The following is an 18,619-nucleotide window of genomic DNA, read 5'->3' as shown; positions in this document are numbered from 1 at the left end:
AGTGAAACCCATATATTATATAGAGTGAAATATTTCAATCCTTTATTTCTTGAAATTTTGATGATTATGGCAAACAGATCATGAAAACCCAAAATTCAGTGTCTCAGAAAATTTGAATATTACATAAGATCAATAAAAACAGGGATATTTTAAACAGAAATGTCAGGCTTCTGAAAAGTATGTTCATTTCTATGCACTCAATACTTGGTTGGGCCTCCTCTTGCATGAATTACTGCATCAATGCGGCGTGGCATGGAGGCAATCAGCCTGTGGCACTGCTCAGGTGTAATGGAAGCCCAGGTTGCTTTGATAGCGGCCTTCAGGTCATCTGCATTGTTGGGTCTGGTGTCTCTCATCTTCGTCTTGACAATACCCCATAGATTCTCTATGGGGTTCAGGTCAGGCGAGTTTGCTGGCCAATCAAGCACAGTAACACCATGGTCATTGAACCAGCTTTTGGTACCTTTGGCTGTGTGGGCAGGTGCCAAGTCCTGCTGGAAAATGAAATCAGCATCTCCATAAAGCTTGTCAGCAGAAGGAAGCATGAAGTGCTCTAAAATTTCCTGGTAGATGGCTGCGTTGACTGTGGACTTCAGAAAACACAGTGGACCAACACCAGCAGATGACATGGCAGCCCAAATCATCACTGACTGAAAAAAATAGGGCTAAAGCATTCAAAGTGGAAACTTCTGTCATGGCTCAATAATCCAGGATTGGGATGGTGGAAGGAGCAGAAAAGCCAGAAGAACAGAGATCTGGCAGAAATCTACTGGTGTGCCTGAGGGAACCGATTTACCTAATGTCTTAGTTAAGCCAAAAATTTTCATCACTCACCTTCATGTCGTTCCAAATCTTTAAGACCTTTGTTCATCTTTGAAACACAAATATAGATCTTTTTAATGAAATCTGAGAAATTTTCAGGTAAGTTTCCGTTTAGTTTGCACCAACTCTGGGTTTTGGTACTATGAAAGTGGTTTGGTTTTTAGCAGTGTTCATCGCCATAGTAATTTACGCTCCACAGCTAAACTGCTCCGGGGCAGATTATGTTCTGGTTTAGAGATCTCAAACCGAAATTTGACCAATCAGCTTCAAGCAAAGTGACACATCTGACGCAATAAAGCCACTCCTCCAGTTTCTCTTACTCCAAATTAAAGGATGCTACATAATAAAACAGTTTTAAAGATAAAATCATCTGATTTTTGGAGATGATTATTTTTTATTATTTATATAATTATTATACCCTAAATCCATTACACAAGCCAGCTTAATTTAATAGTAATTATTAAGCTTTTATTTTAAATTAATATAAACATATAGATAATATGCAATATAAATATGTTTTAGAATCAATAGCTGTAAACCACTACATATGAGTTTAGATTTTTAAGTGTTGTTATATCTATAAATATTATAAACTTTACAAATTTTACTTGCACTTACATGGTAAGATAAGTTTTCCTCTTTCATGGATCGATCGTTTCATCTTGCTGTGTAAATGTGTTTAAATTCTTCATATTGTTCAATCTTTTAATCTTTGGTAGTGAATCGCACTGACTCTTTCACAAGAAGTGAATCACAGTTTCAAGGTATGTGACTGGCTGCTCATTACTGATGTCACACATTCATGTGCACACGCTCCATTAACTCAGGATCAAGCCTGAGTTGACAGAGAAAGTTAATGATCAGCTTCATGGTACCAACAAAGCCGGATTGGACTGGTTTGGTTTTGACAACTCAAAACTAATCCTGTAACCCTGAGGTTGTTTAGCCACCATCATGGTACAGGCCCCAGTTGTTTAACCCCAATTTATGAAGTGATGTGAATGTTTTGTGTGCACAAAAAACATTGCATTTTTATTTACAAAATAACATGTTCACGAGAGCACCATGATGCATCAGTGTTGCATTGGCGTGAGAACTGGTCATCTCATGCTGCTTTTGTGAAAATGTGTTGGATATACATAATTTGTGAATAAATAATATTTTTGTTGTTCCTGTTTTTTGCGTACACAAGGCATCTGTTAAAAATATCTTCATTTGTGTTCTGCACAAAAGGGTCTTATGGGTTTGGAGCGACATGAGGGTAAGTAATGACAGAATTTTAATTTTTGTGTGAAATATGTTCACATGTGATTATAATTGGTCATTGTTCTGTTTTATAAACATTTTCAATATTTTAAAGATTTATTATTTTGAAAAATTATGTTTATACAGTCGACTTTAAGTAGGCTACTTTTGTTAATATTTATACCTCTGTGATTATGGTATCTTTCCTTAATTATCTGAAATGTCTGCTAGCAAATATTATGCTATAGCATATCTGTTTATAATGATGCTGAACACGGAACGTCCTGAATGCTTTCATTCATATTTCGCTGTATATCCTATATTTTATTAATAATTTGAGTGTATATTACTGTTTATATTTGTGCGTTTTTCAAAATAAATGAATTAAATTCATGTTGATTCTGTATTCATCATTTTGAAACAGCCTTTACATTAGTTTGGGCATATGAGGACATAAATTAGGTTTAACTACTGCATGTCCGCCCATAGAAAATAAATAATTATAAAAAATTAATGTTAATGTCCCAATGTTTATCCATCTATCCATCCTAAATAGTATGTGAGATTACAATTGTGTATCCCAAAGCATAGTATGTCGAAAAGAGTATGCCATAAGTCTACTATTTCAGGTCGATTTTTGAAGTGTGGATCCGTGCACACTCTAATGGCTAAAATTGCCCACAATCCATTGCGCTCTGGCGAAGAATTCGGTCCAGACCAGACCTTTTTTTCCAGTCTATGGTCCAGACATATGCGTCCAGAACTACAAACACGTATAAAACGCGTTAGAAAAACTACAATCGTGGCGGATGCGCGCGATCGACGGTTAGGTAGAGAGGTTTGTAAAAAGGGGGTTGAGTTACTAATAATCTACATTTAACCTGGTAAAAAATATTTATTTATTGTTATCCGTGTTATATTTAATCTGCAACCGCAATGTGAACTTTTATAAACACCCATTTGGTCGTTAACTTTTAAATGCATCATTATGCAAAAAATATGAGCAAAGTTCTCCGCATGAAAGACCCGCGACTGGCAGACAATGAGCTACTTCTTTTCTCTCTAATACGGTAGGAAGTTAAATGAAATGAAATGTGGAGGATGTTAACTGTGACAAGATGATTGACAGGCCAGTTTACAGTGACAGGGTGCGTGTAAGTTAACAGGTGCGACAGAGTATGTCCCAAAGCTTGCCTACTCTTCTACGACACACTCAAAAGTGTGTACTTTTTCTTCACCAAAAGAGTAGCAACATACTTTAAGGGCGTAGTATAAGTAGGCACAATGGGACGCAGCAATGGTTTACGATGCTGTTCAACCGACTCCCTGAAAGATTCGATTCTAAAGAACGGCTCATTAGAGAATCGGACGTCACCACAGACAGTGAGAGATGAGCAGTTGTCCCTCGAGAGTCCAGTCAGCTGCACGTTCACTTCGAGATGCACAGCTAAGGAAGCTGGCAGATAAATTCTAATCATTATAAGCAGACACTACAAGACAGTCATTACAGGGATTTTGAAGAGAATGAATTTCAAAACGGTGCGTCGGCGCAGCCGCTCGCAGGAGACTATAAGCTGCGCAGTTGCTATAATCACGCGTCTCGATGTAAACAAGACAGTGAGTGTTGACAACTGGAAGTGCTGAGTAGGCCAGAGAGTGTCACGCTACCACAAGCTAGAGGTACGCTTATACTGACAAAATAAAATGTCTCTATACGCTGTTATCTAGCATATTTTGCTATCTCTTTGTGTAGTTGATAAGCTTGTTACAAAAGTAGCCTTTTAGCTTGTCAGCAACTCTTCTGGGTGACGTCTGTTTTAATGCGGGATTTTCTATCTGTCAAATACCAGCTATGGCTTGTGTCGTAATATTCTTTTGAAAACAGATCTAATTAGTGTATTTTAAACAGATCAATAAAAGTCTCGTCTGTCACAATGATGGAGCCCCAGGACAATATTGAGGAGGATAACGCCGCAGCATCAGCACCATCATCACCGCCACCCCGGTCTCTGCGCCGTCAGCGCGTCTCTCTGCAGAAGACCAGCGTGTGCTCTCGCTCCTACTTCATGGTGGTGATGGTTTTTTTCCACGTTTATATAATCAATGTCATTGCACTTCTGCTCTATGTTCATTATAATAACGGCTCTAACGCGATAACGGCAAACCGGGATTTTACAAGCAGAGACAACAGTCCTAAAGTTACCGGAGCGTCTAATCCGCAGACCCCTGCAGACTCGGGCTTCCCTCGAAATATGCATCTTCCTCGCATTGAAGGAATACGGGTAAAGAGTATAAGATGATTTGGAGCTCTGTGAGTACTGTCATGTTCTTTGGTCTTCCAAAAACTACTAAGTCTTTTTCATTTTTAGGTGGGCCATGTCCAAAAAGTGTCACTGGTGCCAGGGAAAGTCCATGAGATGAAGACACTCAGTCTAAAGCCCCTTCTGTTTGGTAAAGACATGTTGCTGGAAAGGAATAGTTCACCCAAAAAAAAAAACGTCATTCATGTTGTACATAACCCTTATGATTTTCTTTTTGTGAAACACACAAAAGGTGATATTTAGCAGATCGTTTTCTTTTTTTATAGAGCAATAGTTGCTCTATATTTATCCAAAGTTACTCTTAACTAGATAACTATAAAGTTTTAACAATCATTTTAATTCTTAGAGAATAGTGACATCCACACCACAGTTATAACAATAACAGCAGAAAGAAACTTTTTCTTTGGAATGGAAACTTTTTCAGAATGATTTTTCTAGCTGATGAACTGAATAAACATTGACAGCTAATCAGAACAGAAAAGAGCTTGAGCATTTAAAACAGCAGACGACTTAACCACAAGTGCATGCTTATAATAAACTAAATGCATATCCTTTGAGGTAATTTCTATTTTTGGGTGATCTGTTGAAATGAAAACTTAAGTTTCTTGTTGAGGCATGCATTGTTTACTGTTTAAGTGTTTTTGTGTTTGTTGATTCCTTCATCTGCATGAAACATCACTGTGGCTGTGATTGTGTTTGTGCTTGCGTTTGCTGCAGAGATCCCTGAGTTTCTGTCAGAGGAGGAATGTGGTGTAGTTGTTCATCTGGCTCAGCTGAAGGGTTTGATGGAGAGTCAGGTTATGGTCCCTGAAGGTCAAGAGGAACTTAATCAGCAGCTCAACCTCACTCCTGAGGAAATCTTCAATTTCCTTGACCTCGACCAAGATGGCCAGCTGCAACTGCATGAGGTCTATTGGCAGTCGTCAGTGTCTGTTTTGCCTTAGTTTTGCAGTTTGGCAATGCTGAGAAAATGTAATGTGTGGATATATCTTGTGTTTATCTCTGTTTGTGTTTGTGCATTTACTTTATGTGTAATCTGTAACTTGATTGCCTTGTTTTCTGGTGTAGATATTGACACACTCTCGAGTGAGAGATGGAATCTGGTTAACTTCTGAGAACCTTAAGGAAATCTATGATGGCCTAAAGGTTGATCAGGATGGAAATGGTAAAGACCAAAGCTGGAGATCTTATTTGAACGTTGCAGCTTTACTGCAGATATCCGATAAGAGGACACTGAAAAAGATACAAAGATCATATATCGCCAATACTTGTTAAATTTGAGTGCCCATATATATGTTTTGAGTATATGTCTCTTTTGATGCAGGTCTCTTAAATTTAGAGGAGTTTAGGCATCTGAAAAGTGATGCCTTTCAGCGTTTTCTGCTACAGCGTGGGGTGGAGAGGAGCCAGCTGGTGAGGAACAGCAAACACACCTGGCTCTACCAGGGTCAGGGAGCACATCAGGTTCTTCAAGACCTCCGCAAAAGGTGTCCAACAATTTCCTTATTTGCTCTCCTATTGTTCACCCATCAAGTGTGCTGACATTTCAAAATCCGCTTATGTGCTTTCTTCATGTATCTCCTCCCGTCCATTCTTCTCAGTTTGTATTAATGCTATATCTCTTTGTCTTTCAAGACTCACTCTTTTAACACGACTACCATCCTCACTGGTAGAGTTAAGTGAACCTCTACAAGTGGTGCGTTATGAGCAGGGTGGCCATTACCACGCTCATCATGACAGTGGGCCAGTGTACCCTGAAACAGCCTGCACACACACTCGCCTCGCTGCCAATACCACCTCCCCATTCCAGACGTCCTGCAGGTAAAACAAACAGATTAAGTTTAATATTTTATCTGAAATCATATAATGGGATAAAAAATATATATGCATTATCACACAAACAAAAATGTATATAGAACAACAGCATGATTATGAGTGTGATATTGTTTATATCATGTAATGTTAATATCCTGTAATATAAATTTCAGACAAAATTGTGTATATTTTCGCACCCTAAGTAGTATTTTTTTGTTTTTGTTTGCAGGTACATCACAGTTCTGTTTTACCTTAATAATGTAGAAGAAGGGGGGGAGACCACCTTTCCAGTGGCAGATAATAGAACTTACGAAGAAGCGGTGTGTCCTATTGAATAAAGCATCTTTGCATGTGTATTTGTGACTCAAATGCAAGAATTTTGCACAATTTTAAGGACATGCGACAGACGATAATTGGGTGCATGTATCCGTGTTTCCCAGTCACTGATACAGAATGATGTGGATCTGTTGGACACCAGGAAACATTGTGATAAAGGCAACCTGAGAGTGAAGCCCATTAAGGGGACGGCAGTTTTTTGGTACAACTATCTCTCCGATGGTAGAGGTAATGTACATAACTTATAGGCTATTTTGTAATGTGTTGTTTTATTGTTAATAAAATTATTAAAATCATTGCATATGATTAAAAATCATTTTCGGTAATTGAAGTAAAGCTGAATTAAAACATTAATATTAAGCAGGAAACTTGAAAAACAAACTTCTAAGTTCAGAAGCATGACTTTTCTAATTAAATTTTTTTTCATTACAAATTGTATTGTTACCACATCTTGAGTGAAAAATTTAACTGAAATATTTATTTAAATTTCAGAATGTCTTTGTTCCCATTTTCTTTAATGATAGCAGCATTCAAGCTGCTATGAACTCCACAACCTTATTCAAAATCTATAAATCAATCTCCAACATTATTTAAGAAAGATCCAGGGAGCATCTTGTGGAGTTACATTAGGTCATGAATTTCTTTAAATGTCATTTAATGTGGTCTCACACTATTGATTTACCCCACTGTGAGAAGTTACTGTACCTAGAAAATGTTGTTCATTATCTTGTTGTGCTGTGCTGCCCTCTGTAGGTTGGGTTGGTGAACAGGACGAGTATTCTCTTCATGGTGGCTGTGTGGTGACAAGAGGGACTAAGTGGGTTGCCAATAATTGGATCAATGTCGATCCAGACTACCAGCGGCAAGCACGCTACCAACAGTTTGTTTCTCAACAACAAGACACACAAGAGCAAGAAGAACTCATTTCAGAGCTGAACTCAGACCAGCACATAGAAAGACACCAAGACCTATAAACACATACATAAATCCAGGTATAACAATGCACATATATATACACATTCACCTCTGTGTTACAATCTATGTATAGTCATTCACTTCCTCTTTCACACACACATCCAGACACACAATTCATTGCCTCTGCATCACTCATACACCCTGAAGCACTGACCTCATACCAACAAACACAAAAATACACTCGTCCTTTGTACTGTATGTTTAGGTCACTCTTCCCTAAGTACACACATTTGCACGCCATAGAAATGTTGCCCTACCAACATTTCCTCATTTTGAGAATTGAATGAGCTTTACTCAACCTCCAGCGGTCCCAGTGTTGGAGCTGGAACTTTTATTGGGTTGGATTCAGGGATAAGCAGCCTGAGATTTATGCAATTGTGAAAGACAATGCTACTGTTCCTAATATAGATATATGAAGGCATTATTATTTATTTTTTCATGGGGATGCAGCCATATTTGACGACTTTGTTTACATACAGAATGACACTCTACTGTACCTTCCAAAGGCTATACACACCGCAGCTAATTGCTAAAACAGTGACAGTAAATAGAAGTGCATACGAGGTGTGTAGCTCTTCCCTGTACATGTTTTGACTTGTGATTTTTGTGACTTGCAGCAAATAAACTGCTGTCAGTGTAAAAGCAAACTTCACAATTGCTGGAGGATGTAGTGTACTGGCCAAAGAGTGTGGGGAAAAAAAAGTATGTTATTGCTTTCTACTGAAGTGACATTTACACCGACATCTAAATCACTGAAAACTTGAGGAAAGTTATCTGCAGGGACACTCAGTATTGACTAGTTCTGTCAATGGACTACAGGTTAGTTTAATTATAACTGTTAACAAAAAATGATTAAAGAGTTTTAACCTATGTAACGTCTAGTCAGGCTCCATCTCTGCCAGGATGTTTCTTACACTTATTTCCTCAGATGTTCCTGAAAAGAAGCATGAAAAACTTGCACAATCTGTATAATTTGTTTGGATTTTTGTAATGTTTATTCTTTGTTAGTTGCAGTGCATCCAATGACTGACTGAGGTTAACTTATTTTATTTATTTGTTGTATTGATTGTTGCTGTTAAAATGCACATAATCACTTTGTCAAATAAATGAAACTGACCAATCAGAGACTAGGTTGTTTTCTTTAAAACAAACAAACAAGCTAACATTGCATTTTCTCTGTGAACATTTGACATTTTGCAAACAAATTCTCATAAAATGATGTAGCAAATTAGCTCAAAAGGGAAATATTTATAATTAATTATAACTGGTTATAATTAATAATAAATATTTAGATTAGATCTTAGAATTAACTGTAGCAGAATTGATATTACAATTATTTGATCTGTCCGTCCACCGAACAGACAATATAATGATTTATCAGTTCTAGGAAAGATTATTTTCCTGGCCAAGGAACAATAGCTTTACTTTATGCAGTAGTTTAGCATTCAGTGACTTTAAATCGTGAGCAGGACACAGAGACAATCAATCAATTGTGAATATAAGGGATTTAATGAATGGGACTATAGCTAACATACAACTAAATTAAGCAAAACACATATATGCAGAATGAAGGAAAGCAAGGAAAAAGAGAGAAGAGCAAAAGAATGGCAGTATTTCACATCAATTAACCACAACCTAATGAGAATCATCAGAGAATCAAAAATCACCTTAAAAGGGGTTCAAATTTAAATAGTGGTAAACAGTTACTTGGCATTGGTTCTTGTTGCTGAACAAGAGTCCTGATGCGGTAGACAACAGAGATTCTTGGTGAGTTCTTTAGGAGTGAGCCGGAGGTTTTCCTATGGTTTTTCTGAAGATAGGAAAGTCCACAGTGCATTCGACGAAAGTTACTTGAAGATTAGTCTGAGTTGGGGATTTTTGATATTTCCCATCCACACCCACCTTTTGGGTGGAATAGCCAATTAGAAGCATGAATTTTGAGCAGGAGAAACTTTCTTTGTCTCTGTTAATGGTCCATATTGCTGGTCTGGAGAGTTGGTGCAGTTTTACTTCAAAGCATAGTAAACATTGTGTGATGCATTTCACGATCACATAGTGTACATCATTGTTTAAGAAATAAAGAGAAGATCATTTTGATACCAAGAAAGAAACCTCTAGAAGATATTAAAGCAGAGATACACTCAAACACTTGAATATAGGCGTTTAGAGTCTATCTAATACAAATAAAGAGTTGTTACTAGGCTAATATAATAGGGGAACATACATACAACACATGCATATACCAGATACATTTATAACCGCTTATATATGGCCTAAATAAAGAAAATGTGTGTGTGTGTGTGTGTGTGATGTGTATTGTGTTTGTGGAGGTAAGTCCACTGGTCTAGTCAGGCCGTTGGTGCCTGGCACTGGGGGGGTCATTTACTTCCCTTTAGAATGTGTTTGAAGACCGAGGGGAAACCAGAGAGCTGATCTGTCTAGCATCTTTTTGATTGTGTGTGTGTGTGTGGGGGGGGGGGGGGGGGGGGGGGTGGCATTGGCAATTTAGCACCCATATAAATGTAGAATGTGGGACCAGGTCTGTAATTTATATGCTAATGTCAAAATGCTAAACGAGTCTTTTAAAACATAAAGCCCCAACGATCATCACTGATCCTAAGCAGACGCTACAATGGTATCTGTATAATTCACAAAAATCCTTCACTAGTTCAACGCAAACATATTAAATAAATTTAAAAGTCTGTTTTATAATCAAATGAGAAAAAAGAAGTAACAGATGTTTCATTAGTGTCAACTCCTGAGCCAAATTCTATTTGGAACTTCATGAAGAGGTTTAGTTTTATATATATATATATATATATATATATAGCTTTAATAAAATCGAAAGGGCTTGTAGAAGAAGAAGACATCAGATGACTTCTATCATAGTCGGGTCCCACTCATATCCATCAGAAGTTTAAAATCATGTATATAACTAATTTATATATTGCACAATAATTCCATGTACTGCATACTGTAAGAGAATGTTATATTAGTGAGTTCATATATTGGTGAACCTACCAGAACATTCTCATAGCTGTGGACGATCTCAGCCCTGATGCTTGAGACAATACAAAACTGCATCATGCACAGTAGCAAAGACACGTCCTTCAGTGATGACATCAGAGAAGAAGCCACCACGTTCAAGCTGTTCCACCAACAGTGCTTGGGTGAAAAGAAAACATAGCCCAGATATGTTCCAATCATTCACTAAATAAAACATTCTAAAACATTTCACTGTGACACTCTTACCTTGACAGCCTGCCAAGTAGATATCCACGCCAATCTCGCCAAAATCGTGTAATATCTACAGTAAGAGATGGTGATGAGAGCTCATTTACAAAGCACAGTCACTTTTCTCAGTGGGACTTTTGAATCACTACTTACATTTCTTAATGTCTTAATGGCAACAGTATCAATAAAGTTAGCAGTGGAGAAATCCAAGATGATGGAATGGATGTCCCAGGTCCACTTCCCCAGGGATCCCAGAGAAACCCTCTCCAGGTCCCGGCTTAAAGTGTCCTCGCTGCTGGAGTCCAGAGTGGTGGGTATGTATATTTATATATATATATATATATATATATATATATTATTTAAAAATAAATACAATGTGTGTGTTTAATATTGTGCAATATTACGAAATAATAATGAAATCACATAGTTCTGCTTCATCAATAATAAGATAATACTTATATTCAGAAATAGCTATTAATGCATTCAAAGTAATGGTTAAGCTGCATTAAGGAACAAATGCTTACACATAGATCATAGATTGTGTTGTCACTTTAAGAGCATGATGGGGTGAAATTTGACCTCAGCTCTCATGAGGGCTTTTCCCCCAATTTCTTGCCAGAAATACCAAAACATAAGCAATGCAAAGACACAAAGCAAAATGACAATATATACACACATAAAATACCTTCTAGGCATGCTGTAATATCAAGTAATGTTCAGTGTTCAACAATACTTGTTGAATGTTTTTCTTGTTTCCCCCCTTCGGTAGTTTGACAAATCATGGTCTATTATTAGCACTGTTTGTGGGCACAGAAGGTTGAGCATGCTCCCTCTCCCAGTGTTTACTGTCAGGCGCAAGGCAGCCAGTGTGTTTGTGTCGAGTGTGGGTAATGGACGAATTGTTGCCTGAAGGCAGACACCACAGGAAGCCAGAAATCTGGTACGATTCACTGATGCATGTGCTAATATAATGCAATAGACTTAGCTTGTTGCCAGTAATGTGACTGATACTGCCTTCTTTTGACCTGTCGGAGCATTGACCTGTTTAGCACGGACCCTTAGAGCAAGATAAAATTATTGGTGCATCAAAATGAATATGATTATGTGGACTTTCCATTAAAGGGTGCACTAGCATGTTGCTGCCATTTATCATTTAGCTGCATTGGCTAATAATTTGTTTTGTTTTCATCTCTTCAGATACAACTTTTGAAGGACCTCCAGGATGTATTTAGTCTAACGGTAATACTTCTCTAGTATTAAGCTATCTGAGACAAAAAAAAGAAAGAAATGGATTTGAGAGCCAAGCATGGTTTGACACTGTTGGAACAGCTAAATCGAATGCGGGATGCTGAGCAGTTAACAGATGTGGTTCTAGTTACTGAAGGTGTTAGCTTCCCATGCCACCGTGCGGTGCTTTCTGCCTTCAGCCCCTACTTCCGCGTAATGTTCACTTGTGGCCTGCGTGAGTGCACCAACCGTCAGGTGGTGTTAAGAGACATGCCGGCCCCAAGCCTGGCCCTTCTGCTGGAATACATGTACAGCTCCAATCTTCCACTCACCGCAGCCAATGTGCAGGGCATCTCTGTTGCCGCTTTTCTTCTACAAATGGATGATGTTTTCAGTCGTTGTCATATCTACATGATCGACAACATGGATGCCTCCAATTGCCTGGGCATCTATTATTATGCACGTGATCTAGGGGTAGAAGAGTTGGCCGACCAGGCTCAGCGCTATCTGCGACAGCACTTCACTGAAGTGTGCCTTGGGGAGGAAGTGCTGGAGTTGGAGGCACACCAGTTAGGGGCATTATTGGGCTCAGACGATCTTAATGTTTCACGGGAAGAGAGCATTTTGGATGTGGTGATGCGCTGGGTGAAGTACCGTCCAGGGGGTATAGGCTCAGAGGAAGAGAACCGGGCCAGGCATCTTCCAGAGCTCTTAAAGAAGATACGTCTTCCACTGGTGGGTGCAGATTACTTGAAGGGGACTTTGAAACGGAACACGGCACTTCTAGCTGATGCCGAATGTCTTCAGATAATGGAGGAGGCAGTTGAAGCAGCAAGCTTGGATTCAGATGCTCCACCTCGTCGACTGAAGCTGCGCTATGGCATGGAGACCACAGACCTCCTGCTCTGCATTGGTAATGATGGCGGGGGCATTCGCTCACGCTATGGAAGCTACACAGAGCGTAGCTTCTGTTTTGCTCCCAAAACAGGACGGACTCTTTTCATCACCTCCCCAAGATATGGTGATGCACTTGGATATGTCTTTGCTGGGGTGGTGACTGAAAGGAATGACATTATTGTTGCAGGAGAGCTGGGAGCAAGAAAGATGTCAAGACAGAAAGACAGAAATGTCGAGATTTTCATGTGAGGTTTCGGCAGGAGAAAATGACAATAATACTACATATGCTTTCAACATCAAATATATGCAGGCAAACCTTAAATTAATCTGTTCATTAGATCACCTAAAATTAAGATTAGAAAATGAGATATATCACATTATTACAGACAGTAAAAGAATTACAGACAAGAATCTAATATTTGCTATGTCCCTTTCAGGTACAACAAGGAAGCTCAAGGATCCTGGAAACACTTGAGCTCAGCAGAGTATCGTGATTCTTACGCATTGGGCTCTTTGGGAGAAAACCTCTACCTGATTGGGGGTCAAATGAAGCTGAAGAACCAGTTCCTCATCACCAACAGTGTTGAGCGTTGGTCTCTACAGGGTGGACCATGGCGTAGTGCTGCCCCTCTGCCTATGCCACTAGCCTATCACAGTGTAGTTCGGATGAAGGGCCGCCTGTATGTGCTCGGGGGACGGACGCCACAGGTAAAATAGTGAAAATTTGTCATCTTTATGGTTCAATCTGCAAATATATTGCACAAGAAGAGTCATGAGAATGTAAAATTGATGGTACAAATGAAATAAATCTCTAGAATTTGGAAAACAAAAACAAGTGGGGATCATAGGACCGTCTGTTTACTGCCTTCTCTCTTACCCTCTAATGCACCTGTCCTGCCATGTCTCATGAACGACAGTCATACCGCACAGATGACGAGCCTGACCGTATGAGTAATCGCCTGCTTGAATATGACCCAGAAACCAACAAGTGGAGTGAACTTGGCCCTATGAAGTATTCAAAATACCGTTGCAGTGCAGTTGCACTCAATGGGGAAATCTATGTACTGGGTGAGAATGTTAACAGGATGAGTACAATGTGAAAACTTATTTTATATAAAGGATAGTTTTTTGTGATTGTGGGTTAATATTTCCATACAGTCAGACCTGTGGATTAACTTAATACTGCTCAACACAAGAAGCTTATAACAGTAGTCATCATTACAATGGTTCACTCCTTTTCATGAAAGCATAATTTCACCTATGTGTGAGACCCTGATGTCATTCTTCCAAAATATAGCTTATTTCAATTTTACATTTGTTGATTCACCTAAAGAGAAAAAAGTAATAAAAACCACCTAGGCATAGCCCATGAATGAATTTCAGTGTCTCCTCCTGCAGGTGGTATTGGGTGTGAAGGTGTGGATCGTGGTCAATCACGTCACTGCCTTAATTTAGTGGAGATCTACGACCCTGATGGGGATTTCTGGAGGGATGGTCCTCCTTTACCATGGCCTCTCCTATCACTTCGCAGCAATGCATCAAATGCTGGTGTTGTTGATGGAAAACTTTATGTCTGTGGATACTACAAAGGAGCAGGTAAAATATGTATTGTAATATCAGTATCCGTTCATTTACTTCAGCCTTCAACCTGTTAAATTAATGCAATCACAAAAATAAATTCAACACCCATTTACAACATTTAATTAAACATCTTTTCCTGAAGATCGTCATGATACCATCACTAAAGACATCCTGCAGTTGGATCCCTGGGAAAATGTATGGACTGTGGTGGCAAAGCAGGCTCTGATGCACGACAGTTATGATGTGTGCTTAGTGGCAAATCTGAATCCTCGTGGACTCATGCCCCCTCCTGCTGACTTGGTAGAGGAATGACAACACTATCTATCCAACAGTGATTTCTCATTTTTTAAAAATATGCATTTGTTTAATTCACAAGACAACTGAAAACTGTAGATATAGGGAGAGAAAGGCTTTTATAAATAGTTATGAAACCATTTTAATTTACAATGCTGCAAGTGCATTAGTGATTATAACTATGATACGTTTTACATTTTTTGATTTCAGATAATATTACCAATAGCTAAGTTATGTATTATGAGTTAAGTTATGTGTTGAAGGTTTTGAGATACTCTAACATAATTTACAGCTCATATTAAGTAACACTCCATGAAGCAGTGCTAAAATATGATGTTACTTTAATAGCAAAGTAAATATGTATTGCAGAGTTGCACAATATAGTACATGTACTGTAACTTTAAGTTTTAATTTGTAAAATTTAAAAATGGCTAAATCTGTCAAACTCCAACTGCAAACAAAGTTGAATAAATTTTAAAACTATTTTATACCTGCTGATGTTACACTAGATTTGTCTAAAAAATTTGTAAGACCTAAACAAATTATGCACAAATTTCTCAAATACGACATGCCTAAGTTACAGAATGTGCTTGAAAGTTATTGCTTTAGAGTCATACAGCATGAGAAAAACAGAACAATATTCTTTCAGATGTAGCAAAGTCTGCCTATTTGTCTTTATGTTTTTATAATCCATACTTCAAAAAGTATCAACAAGGTAAAGCAACAGAAGAGGAACATGTCTATAGCAAGGAAAGTGGTTAGAGAACAAGGTTTGCATGTTCACAAGCAATTTCAAGTTCTAACTTTCAAAATAATGAACATAGGAGATACTCTAAATAATGTCTCAAATGTAAGTGTAATCAGAATACAGTATGGAAGTATTCTGCATCTTATTCTGAATCATTAGTGAAGTCAAAAAGCTGCCAGAGGCCACCTTCTCCTTCTATGACACTAACTTTAGGTTCAGGCACCACATTTTCCGATTCAGACATCTTGTATTGCACCATCATTTGGGAGCTGTCTGTGTCCTCAGACCACAAATTGAAGGGGTTTAGTGGTTGTTCAGCTACACGCCTACTGACTGGTGCTACGGTGGCTTGCTGCTGTAGTTTTAAGTGATTCTCTGCAACAGACTTGTTGGTCATTTTCCAGTTGTCACAAAGAGAAGCCAAAGGTCCTCTGTCTTTTTGTTCACACTGAAAGTCTTCGTTCTGCTGGCAGTCGTTTGAGAAATTTGCTCCTTTTTTTCTCACCGGCTGTCTTTGTGGGAGAACCAGGGCTTTCTTTTTCCCCCTATAATTCAGTGGTTTTTGGCGCCTCTTAGGTACTTTTAGTGGTGGCATTGCATCAATAACAAATCGGTTCTCTCTCACATGCAGTGGTTTTTCAGGCTTCAGGTCTATATACTGTCCTCCATGGTCCTCTATGGATGCAGTGGACAGAACGTCCACAAGTGGGCTTGAAGGTCTGGTCTCAACTAATTGTGTGCCGCATAAACTCTGAGAAGCATCAGGGGAAACCTCCTCTGTGACTACTGTCTGCTGTCTTTCTTCAGGCAGAGCATGTGCATTTCTGTTTAGTGTCTTCTGTGTTGTGAGTGGACACTGGTTCTGCTCTGTTGCTTTTCCTGAATAAAAGACAGGCCTGTTGCATATCATCTTGCTCTCGTGTTCTTTTTCAGCTGATACGACACAGAATCTCTCTAATAAACTAGGTGATGTTTGGACCTCACTGTCAATCATTCTAGCCGAGCCAGGTCCTGTCATCGGCTTGTGAATAGAAATCAAAGTACTAAGCTGAGACAGAATTTTTCCCAGCATGCTCTGCTCCTTGCTCTGCTCTGCTTTCAGATGTTCCAGATCCTGTTGGAGGTTAAGCATGCCTGAGCTCAACTCTTCTGCAGCCAGACTGCTCTATTTTATAGAAAATAAATGTTGCTTTATTACCAATGCCAATATAAAATACATTATTGAAAGCTATGCATCGATTGTCAGCATGTGCAGTCCTTACCTTGGCATCCCTGTCTCCCATTTCTATTTGTGTTTGGCTCTGCAGAGTCTCAAACTGATATGTTATACCTTCTTTCACACTGTTCAAATAACCTTCAACTGCAATAGACAACGTAATGTCATAGGTTATAAATAAATAACATTTACAACACTTATTTTTTAAGTTTGTATCTCATCAAAAAGAATCTTTAATGATATGATATCTGTTAACAATTTAGGGTGCCAGTATGGGCTAAATGTTAAGAACCATCTGCATATAGTTAAAAGAATAAACAAAACATAGGAACAAAAGCATACTTGTTTTTGAAAAAGTATCCAATTTCTCCATTACAACTTTGGTTATGTCATTACTTCCATCAATGCGATTTGACAAAGTATCTCTGGTCTAAAAGGGAAGAGGTAAGTCAATTATAGTATTGAAACTATGACTCTGTGTAATATAAACATTCTAAATGCATTAAACACGCGTGTGTGCCCTAAGTACAATCCTTACATTTTCCAGAGATTCCTGCAGTTGTAGAATTCCATGAGTGAGAATTTCCCTAAAAAGGGAAATGGTTATATTAAACAATACATCGGGACAGAACCAAAGCTATTGAAAAGCTGCAATAGAAAACTAGACTAGAATAGTTTTTCATTGCACAAGGATTAAGAATAGACTAATTACCTTTCATATTTTTCTTTGGCTTTTCTCTTCTCCTCCTCAAATTTATCCAATATGCCAACAAATTTGCTACTAGTGAAGTTTGAGATTTTGCCATCACCACCAAACAAAAACGGCTTAGAACTATAACTGCTGGACACCATCATCTCCTTCATCTGTAGAGGATTTAGACAATTTGGAATTAATATGAAACTTAAAATATTATATTTTACAGACTTGTTCACAACAACATCACATTGATTTTCATTTATTAAAGTTTTGTGAAAAAAAAACAATCAAGTACATGTTAATTTTATTATACCAGATAAAACATGTTCTACAGACCAAATAAATAGATAGTTTAGGCCTGAAATATTTACCTCCTGAGAGGTATGCTGAGAACCTCTGCTCTGTCCACTCATCTCTTGAGTAAACCCTTGTGAATTGTCAGGCCACATTTGAGAGCCCAACAAAAACTGGGAGTCACTCAGGCTGGAGTAGTCACCTTTAGCAGTTTTTATCCCTCTATAACAAACAGAGCATATACATAAACATAAATATAAACACTACATTATTAGGCCCTATTTCAAGGTAATTGATTGGGTAAATGTAAATAATAGTAAAGGTTAGCAGACAAATTCTCTAGTACAGAATTCAGTTATGAGACATTACCCAGAAGTCGCAGGGATATTCAACATCTCCTTTATATTCCACACATTGGGCTTCATATCCAGGCTTTCAGTGTCAACACATCTATTTCCACTAGAAATAATAAACATGAAATCAAAACTACTGCAAAGGACTTGTGTTTTGATTTAAACATTGACTTTTGTTGTCAAAAACATTCTAAAATTTATCTGAGCGAACGTCAAATGTCAAAAATGACGGTTCACGCGCGAGGTCGACGTCTCCCGTCATTAAAGCTCAGCTAGTTTTCATGATTAACTAACGTTAGCGAGAAAACAATCGTTAGAAGTTATACTTACCAGAAATGCACTTGTTTGATATGCAGTAATGATTCTGAGGCAACGTAAATAAATTCTGGCGCGAGTTGATGCTGGCAGTTACAGTTTAATGAAGGCACGTGACACTTTTTAACAGACAGCAGCGGTTTTCCCGCGCTATGGAATTCAAATAGTTCACGCAGCCAGTAAATATTTACCTCTGAAGTTCTCCATTATTTCTAGGAAAGGGCGATAGGTGGCGCTATTTAAATACTT

At 38.3% G+C, this 18,619-nt stretch overlaps 3 protein-coding genes across 4 annotated transcripts; 2 read left to right on the top strand and 1 right to left on the bottom strand.

The window, feature by feature from the left end:
• The first annotated feature begins 2,754 nt into the window (after positions 1 to 2,754).
• LOC306878657 (transmembrane prolyl 4-hydroxylase-like) lies at positions 2,755 to 8,638 on the top strand. Of its 2 annotated transcripts, XR_013784960.1 has the most exons (11): positions 2,755 to 3,747; positions 3,977 to 4,349; positions 4,437 to 4,518; positions 5,106 to 5,296; positions 5,457 to 5,553; positions 5,713 to 5,875; positions 6,024 to 6,209; positions 6,433 to 6,523; positions 6,644 to 6,767; positions 7,293 to 8,120; positions 8,179 to 8,638. XR_013784960.1 is itself a non-coding variant. In XM_079431125.1 (10 exons), exons 2-10 carry the CDS (start codon positions 4,002 to 4,004, stop codon positions 7,511 to 7,513), a joined length of 1,503 nt encoding a protein of 500 aa, XP_079287251.1. In that variant the 5' UTR covers positions 3,426 to 3,747; positions 3,977 to 4,001; the 3' UTR covers positions 7,514 to 8,638. The 2 variants fall into 2 exon arrangements, 1 of the variants encoding a protein (XP_079287251.1); XM_079431125.1 differs by having other exon boundaries at positions 3,426 to 3,747; positions 7,293 to 8,638.
• A 2,975-nt stretch (positions 8,639 to 11,613) lies between these two features.
• Positions 11,614 to 16,472, top strand: LOC306878651 (kelch repeat and BTB domain-containing protein 12-like). The gene is made up of 6 exons (XM_079431118.1): positions 11,614 to 11,688; positions 11,946 to 13,117; positions 13,310 to 13,580; positions 13,790 to 13,940; positions 14,271 to 14,468; positions 14,596 to 16,472. Exons 2-6 carry the CDS (start codon positions 12,036 to 12,038, stop codon positions 14,763 to 14,765), a joined length of 1,872 nt encoding a protein of 623 aa, XP_079287244.1. The 5' UTR covers positions 11,614 to 11,688; positions 11,946 to 12,035; the 3' UTR covers positions 14,766 to 16,472.
• Positions 14,804 to 18,545, bottom strand: LOC306878656 (interactor of HORMAD1 protein 1-like). The gene is made up of 8 exons (XM_079431124.1): positions 18,386 to 18,545; positions 18,072 to 18,161; positions 17,780 to 17,924; positions 17,424 to 17,575; positions 17,250 to 17,298; positions 17,054 to 17,141; positions 16,758 to 16,855; positions 14,804 to 16,660 (listed from the first exon to the last, which is right to left on the bottom strand). Exons 2-8 carry the CDS (start codon positions 18,125 to 18,127, stop codon positions 15,638 to 15,640), a joined length of 1,611 nt encoding a protein of 536 aa, XP_079287250.1. The 5' UTR covers positions 18,128 to 18,161; positions 18,386 to 18,545; the 3' UTR covers positions 14,804 to 15,637.
• Positions 18,546 to 18,619: the final 74 nt, after the last annotated feature.

The sequence above is a fragment of the Barbus barbus genome (genome assembly GCF_936440315.1).
Source record: "Barbus barbus genome assembly, chromosome: 13".
NCBI classification, from domain to species: Eukaryota; Metazoa; Chordata; class Actinopteri; order Cypriniformes; family Cyprinidae; genus Barbus; species Barbus barbus.
This window is presented reverse-complemented; position numbering and strand designations above follow the sequence as displayed.

Coding starts and splice junctions, on each gene's coding strand:
- LOC306878657 (XM_079431125.1), top strand. CDS start 4,002: ATGATGGAGCCCCAGGACAATATTGAGGAGGATAACGCCGCAGCATCA. Junction 5,554..5,712: donor GGTTGATCAGGATGGAAATG/GTAAAGACCAAA, acceptor CTTTTGATGCAG/GTCTCTTAAATTTAGAGGAG. Junction 6,768..7,292: donor CTATCTCTCCGATGGTAGAG/GTAATGTACATA, acceptor TGCCCTCTGTAG/GTTGGGTTGGTGAACAGGAC.
- LOC306878651 (XM_079431118.1), top strand. CDS start 12,036: ATGGATTTGAGAGCCAAGCATGGTTTGACACTGTTGGAACAGCTAAAT. Junction 13,581..13,789: donor TCGGGGGACGGACGCCACAG/GTAAAATAGTGA, acceptor CATGAACGACAG/TCATACCGCACAGATGACGA. Junction 14,469..14,595: donor TGGATACTACAAAGGAGCAG/GTAAAATATGTA, acceptor CTTTTCCTGAAG/ATCGTCATGATACCATCACT.
- LOC306878656 (XM_079431124.1), bottom strand. CDS start 18,127: ATGAAGCCCAATGTGTGGAATATAAAGGAGATGTTGAATATCCCTGCG. Junction 17,925..18,071: donor AATATCCCTGCGACTTCTGG/GTAATGTCTCAT, acceptor TGTTTGTTATAG/AGGGATAAAAACTGCTAAAG. Junction 17,142..17,249: donor TGCAGGAATCTCTGGAAAAT/GTAAGGATTGTA, acceptor CTTCCCTTTTAG/ACCAGAGATACTTTGTCAAA.